The sequence below is a fragment of the Arachis ipaensis genome, chromosome B04 (genome assembly GCF_000816755.2).
Source record: "Arachis ipaensis cultivar K30076 chromosome B04, Araip1.1, whole genome shotgun sequence".
NCBI classification, from domain to species: Eukaryota; Viridiplantae; Streptophyta; class Magnoliopsida; order Fabales; family Fabaceae; genus Arachis; species Arachis ipaensis.
The window spans coordinates 4642823-4649408 of NC_029788.2; the positions used below are offsets into that span (position 1 = coordinate 4642823).

The window sequence follows — 6586 nt, forward strand, 5'->3', positions numbered from 1 at the left end:
ATTTGGTAAATATTTTTTTGTGTGTATATGTAATCTTTTTTATTTATATATTTATTCATGAGAATATTTCTTATGATGAGTCACCCTCTCCCTCGCCATATAGTGATTTTATATATATATGCGGTAGAAAAAAGCCATTGAACAAGTTATATTGCCTTCTTGTATACTACTTAATTAGCCTTCTCTTATTTATTTAGTCTTCATTCATTTCTACTTCTTCTTCTTCCTCTTCTTCTCAAGTTGCATGCTTTTATGATATCTATCTATTAATAACTATTTATGTATTTTCTGGATGGTGATATTACATAGTACAATTAAGTTGTTCAAACCTCTTCCTTCTTAACTCTCTTTCTTTATCTTATTAGAACATATATTGTAAGAGAAATCAAATGTTGTTTCCAATGAGGTTTTGTGTAGCTGCTATGTTATCAATGGCTGTGTTAGGAACACTTGGAGCTTCTATGAACACTGTTGAAGCAAGTCCAGGGCCAAGGAGGATTCTCTTGGACACAGATGTTGATACTGATGATTTCTTTGCTCTTCTCTACCTCTTGAAATTAAACAGATCACAGTTTCACTTAGAGGTCATTTTGTTATTATGCTTTTCTCTTTTCTTCTTGATTGGAATATGCTTTGTGTATTGCTGAATCAATCAGCTAATTTCACAGTGAAAAAAGGGAACTTTTTGTTTTTAAAAATAAAGGGTATATTTCAAAAGTTGCATATATAGTGCTCTCTGCTTTATCTTGTGAAGTTGACATTCTTTACTCTGCAGGCAGTGACCATCAATGCAAATGCTTGGACTAATGCCGGCCATGCTGTGAACCAGGTTTATGATTTGCTTTACATGATGAACAGAGATGATGTAGCAGTTGGAATTGGAGGTGAAGGTGGAATTCTCCCAAATGGTACCATCCTTCCAAATGTTGGTGGCTATGTTCCAATTATTGATCAGGGAATGAGAACAACAGGAGGGTGCAGATACAGGCAAGCAATTCCTATTGGTCTAGGAGGGAGATTAGATATTGATGCAAATTATGGAATCCGGAAAGCTTTCCTTCCACAGGTATCAAAATCAATGTTTAATTACTCTATAAAATATTAAAAAATGTTGTTAATTCTGTATACTCATGATGATGAAATTAGGGCAGAAGGAAATACACTCCCTTAAGGCAACCAACTTGTCAACAAGTGCTTATTGACAAAATATCTCAAGGTCCTATAACTTTGATTGTGATTGGAGCACATACCAACTTGGCTATTCTTTTCATGACTCATCCACACCTCAAGAAAAATGTGGACCATATTTACATCATGGGTGGTGGTGTAAGGTCAAGAAATCCAACTGGTTGCTGCCCCAAGAATGCCTCCTCTGCCTGCGTGGCACGTCAGTGCGGCGACCATGGCAATTTGTTCACAGACTATACTAGTAATCCTTATGCAGAGTTCAACATTTTTGGAGACCCTTTTGCAGCATATCAGGTTATTACTTGCAAAGCAATTAAACTCTTATCTAAGTTAATTTAGACAAATCAAAGTGTTTGATTATTATTGTTATTATGATAGGTGATTCATTCTGGTATCCCTGTGACCCTTGTTCCTCTTGATGCCACAAACACAATCCCTATCACTAGAGAATTCTTTGATGAATTTGAAAAGAGTCAAGAAACTTATGAGGCACAATACTGCTTCAAGTCCTTGAAAATGGCTCGAGATACTTGGTTCGACGACCAATTCTACACGGTAATTTGTACATTCATTCCCATGATTGATTGATTGGTTTTGCACTTGTTAACATAGCATTGTTGTTGGCAGAGTTATTTCATGTGGGATTCATTCACATGTGGTGTGGCAGCCTCAATCATGATGAGTAACTCTAAAGGAGAAAATGAATTTGCTGAGATGGAATATATGAACATAACTGTAGTTACATCAAATAAACCTTATGGAGTATATGATGGATCAAACCCATTATTTGATGGCCTCAAAGTTCCTAAATTCAATCTAAAGAAAGGTGATTTGCATAGTGGTCATGTCCAAACAGGACTTAGAGATCCATTTTGCATTCTGAAGAATGGTAAAGGGAAATGTCAGGTAACTCCATTTATCATTTAACTTAATTTACTTATAGTATAATGTTTTATGTATTAATTTTGTATTGCAAAATGTTGTATAGGATGGTTATACAGCTGAGGAAAATGGTACAGACTCAGTGAGGGTACTTGTGGCCACAAAAGCTAAGTCTAACCGAGATGTTAATAGTTTACTTGACAGAGAATTTTTCATAAGCTTCTTGAATGTAAGTTCACTATCTTGTACATGTTATATTATTATTTTGTATAATTTGAGTGTTTGAAATGATACTAGTATCTGAATTATAGGTTCTAAAGCAAGGAGAAAATGCAGGGAGGTTCAATTTCAGCACACAATTTCCATACTACAGAGAAGTAACTTACATGCCAGATTTTGCAAATATAAGACTAGGGAAGCCTGTTGTGTTTGACATGGACATGAGTCCTGGAGATTTTCTTGCCCTATTTTACCTCCTTAAAGTTCCTGTTCAACTCATCAACCTTAAGGTGTTGTAACATTTTAGAGAAAAGGACAAATAGGTTCCTAACTTTTTGTCCCGCGAACATTTTCGTCCCAGACCATTGAAAAATATTTTAAGTCCCTGACCTTCACAAAACTTAGACGGATCAGTCCCTCCGTCCAAATGCCTCCGTCAGGGATTGATCCGTCTAAATGCCTCCGTCAGGGACTGATCCGTCCAAGTTTTGTGAAGGTCAGGGACTTAAAAGTATTTTTCAATGGTTAGAGACGAAAATGTTCGCGGGGCAAAAAGTTAGGGATCTATTTGTCTTTTTTTCAATATTTTATTTTGGATTAAGCTCTTCTAGAATGGAAAAATTGGTAAAATGATAAAGTAGTATTTTAATTATCCTTAGATTAAAATAATAAGACTAACAAATGATAAAAATTATAGAAAAATTTTTAAATGTATCGGTACATTGATATTTCAATGATTTTTAACTGTTGATCTTAATTATAAAAAATATATAATTAACATTAACAATTAAAATTTTCTGAAATACTGATGTATCAGTATACTTGAAAGCTTTCTAAAATTATAAATTTAAAGGTAATTAAAAACATTACTTTCTCACTTTATTTTGAAGTTTTGATTGTGGGTTTGGTTCAGGGAATAATAGTGAGCCCAACAGGGTGGGCTAATGGTGCAACAATAGATGTGGTGTATGACATACTGCATATGATGGGCCGTGATGATATCCCAGTTGGGCTTGGAGATATGTTTGCTATGAACCAATCAGATCCAACATTCTCAGCTGTTGGATCATGTAACTATGCCAAGGCCATTCCCAATGGATATGGTGGATTCTTGGACTCTGATACTCTCTATGGCTTGGCCCGCCATCTTCCTCGAAGCCCAAGAAGGTGCCTTTCTATTTTTTGTTATTGCTGTTGACCATGGATACCTTTGACTTTGAGTTGACCGAGTGTGTGTGGCAGGTATACGGCAGAAAACTCGGTAGAGTTTGGGGCTCCAAGGGATACAGATCACCCTGAACTTAGACAACCATTGGCTATGGAAATTTGGGATTCAATATTGCAAAAAACTAATCCACATTCCAAGATTACAGTGTTGACCAATGGACCCCTCACTAATTTGGCAAAGCTTGTGTCAATCAGTAACATAAGCTCTAGAATTCAGGTAACTTGTTATATTCTACGTTTAATAATAGGTGAATGTTATGGTGTCTATGAATCTATGATATTGTGTCTAACTTATTAAATAAGATAAATAGATAATATTTAATAAATTTTAAATATTTTATTTTTTTTATATATTTTATTTTTTACTTATAAATTTAAATTAAGTAATTTAGACATCATAATAAAAGACACCATAGAATTTACTTTAATAATATTAGCATAAACTACAAAAAAACGCACTCGAGTGATTTTGTCGTTAATAAAAGTACATTCGAATTTTGATATTGATAAAAATATCCTCAAATAATTTATTAACGTGATAAAAATATCCAAAAATGATTTTTTTATTAGCGGTAAACGATTTTAGTATGTGACAAATCGCTTATGCATTTGATCCAGAATTTTATAGAAATATTTAGATAATTATTTAAAAATATACACAAAAAATCACACAAAAAACATATATTTAGCGAAAAATTATCAAATTTTAAGAATAAAAATATCTCATTTTTCTAATTATACTTGTAAAAAATTGTATCAAAATTCAATTTCTAAATTATTTTTTTGAGAATACATATTTAATTTTGGACATTTTTATCACATTTTTAAATTATTTGAGGATATTTTTATCGATACCAAAATTTAAGTGCATTATTGTCCACGACAAAATTATTCGAGTATATTTTGGTGATTTACCCAATAATATTATTTATACACCAAAATGGTTATTATTTGATCATATTAAATGTATACTAAAATTAATTATCAAAATCAGTCATTAATATATAATATATATTAAAATATAAAATACACACTAAAAATAAATTAAATAAATATTTTTGAATCATTAAAAAAAAGACCGGTGTCAAAAAAAGTGTGTACTATAGAGCATGTTTATTTTACCATAATGGGCTAATATGATGACATGATTAGCATTGATTCCAAAAGGTTTATTCAGGAGGTTTATGTAATGGGGGGACACATGAGCAAGAATGGTAGTGACAAAGGAAATGTGTTTTCCATCCCTTCAAACGAGTATGCAGAATTCAATATGTTTCTGGATCCTTTAGCAGCCAAGACAGTGTTTGAATCACAAGTTAATATCACACTCATTCCACTAAGTGTTCAACAAAGTGCAACTTCATTCTCAACTATTTTGTCTAGCTTGCATTGCAAACAGAAAACACCTGAAGCTGTGTTTTCCAAGCGCCTCCTTTCAAGGCTACACTATTTGAAGCAAATCCACCACAGATATCAACATATGGTACATTCTCATGCTTATTACTATGCTCATTTTTAACCTGCAAAATAGAGTTAAGCCCTATTTTGGTTCTTGAAATTGGCGAGTTGCACTGATTTGATTCCTGATTTCCCAATTGCCACACTTTGGTCCTCCAGATTTAAAAAAGTGCACCAATATAGTCCTTCTTCAACGCCGTTAGTGAGATAGCTCAAGTCTTACCATGTTAGACATATTAAAACGACGTTGTATACATTTTGACGCTAAAAGAGCACTAAATGATGTCATTTCAGGTTTTGAACAATATCAAAAGGGAGGGATATAACGTTTTAGTATTGTTCAAACCCTCAAACGACGTCATTTAGTGCTTTCTTTAGTGCCAAAATGCATACCGCGTCGTTTTAATATGTCTAGCGTGACAAGACTTGAGCTACGCCACTAACAGTGTTGAATTCTAGCGACGGAATATACACGAAGGACTATATTAGTACACTTTTTTTTAATCTCGATGATCAAATTATAACAATTGAAAAGTCATGAATCAAATTAGTACAACATGCCAATTTCAGGGACCAAAATGAGGTTTAACTCCCTGAAAATATACTAGAAAGCTTTGTAATGTGGCATGCAGGACACATTCCTAGGAGAAATTCTAGGTGCAGTTGTGTTGGCTAATGGGCCTTCAAGTATTGATGCAAACTTTGAGATGAAGCCCATTAGAGTTTTGGCCCAAGGTGATGAATCCATTGATGGCATAACAGTGGTGGATGAGAAACATGGAAAATTGGTGAGGATTCTAAGCCATGTGGATGAAAAAGCTTATCATTCTTTGTATGTAAAGAGGCTTGGTGATCTGAACCAATCAGCTAAGGTAGCAAGCTTTGAAGAACAGAGGAGACAATGGAGCCATCCACATCCTTGATAGAGAGATAGAGAGGGGAATTAAACTTGTTTTATGATTATGTGCAAAGAGCATAACAGATTTTTATACAGTATAGTTTCTAATTGGGTTAGTTATTTTGTTGGTATCTATCGTTTTATTAAATTTATAATTAAATTTTTATACTTTTTTTCTTTCAATTGGATCTTTATACTGTTTTTAATTTTATAATTAAATTTTTTTTAATGTAAAAAATATTAAAGTTAACTGAATATTTTTTCGCAAATTGAAAATATTCATACTTAAAAATCTAATTAAATTTTTTATTGCATGTATTTTGACAGAAATATTCTATTAATCTCAATATTTTTTATATGAAAATTGCCTAATTAAAAAATTAAAAACAGTGTAGAAATTTAGGTAAAAAGAAAAAAAAAAGTATAATGACCTAATTAAAAATTTGGTAAAACTATCAAGACCAACAGAATAATTCAATATTTCTAATTTGTGTGGCTAGTATTCTTCAAAATAGACTTTCTGAGTTCATTTAATAGAATTTTATGGCAATGGTGGCTTTTTGGACTCTAACACTCTAATTCCATGAAAAAAAAAAAAGGAGGAAAAAACACTCTAATTCTTGGCCTGTACAAAGCATATCATATCACCATATGCTAAAATTAATCCTTTTATGTAAGTTTCGTCCAACAAAAAAAAAAGACTTTCATATGGGT

At 32.5% G+C, this 6586-nt stretch overlaps 1 protein-coding gene across 4 annotated transcripts; it reads left to right on the forward strand.

The window, feature by feature from the left end:
• On the forward strand, positions 157-6003 carry LOC107638534. 4 transcript variants are annotated; one of them, XM_021120534.1, is made up of 11 exons: positions 157-584; positions 776-1066; positions 1147-1482; positions 1567-1743; positions 1816-2094; positions 2177-2299; positions 2382-2579; positions 3203-3456; positions 3532-3733; positions 4694-4999; positions 5583-5681. In XM_021120534.1, the coding sequence occupies exons 1-11, from the start codon at positions 390-392 to the stop codon at positions 5592-5594; spliced, it is 2373 nt and encodes a 790-aa protein (XP_020976193.1). In that variant the 5' UTR covers positions 157-389; the 3' UTR covers positions 5595-5681. The 4 variants fall into 4 exon arrangements, with proteins under 4 accessions (XP_020976193.1, XP_020976192.1, XP_016197345.1 ...); XM_021120533.1 differs by having other exon boundaries at positions 158-584; positions 830-1066; positions 5607-6003; XM_016341859.2 differs by having other exon boundaries at positions 159-584; positions 5607-6003.

Coding starts and splice junctions, on each gene's coding strand:
- LOC107638534 (XM_016341859.2), top strand. CDS start 390: ATGTTGTTTCCAATGAGGTTTTGTGTAGCTGCTATGTTATCAATGGCT. Junction 585..775: donor GATCACAGTTTCACTTAGAG/GTCATTTTGTTA, acceptor TTTACTCTGCAG/GCAGTGACCATCAATGCAAA. Junction 1,744..1,815: donor TCGACGACCAATTCTACACG/GTAATTTGTACA, acceptor TGTTGTTGGCAG/AGTTATTTCATGTGGGATTC.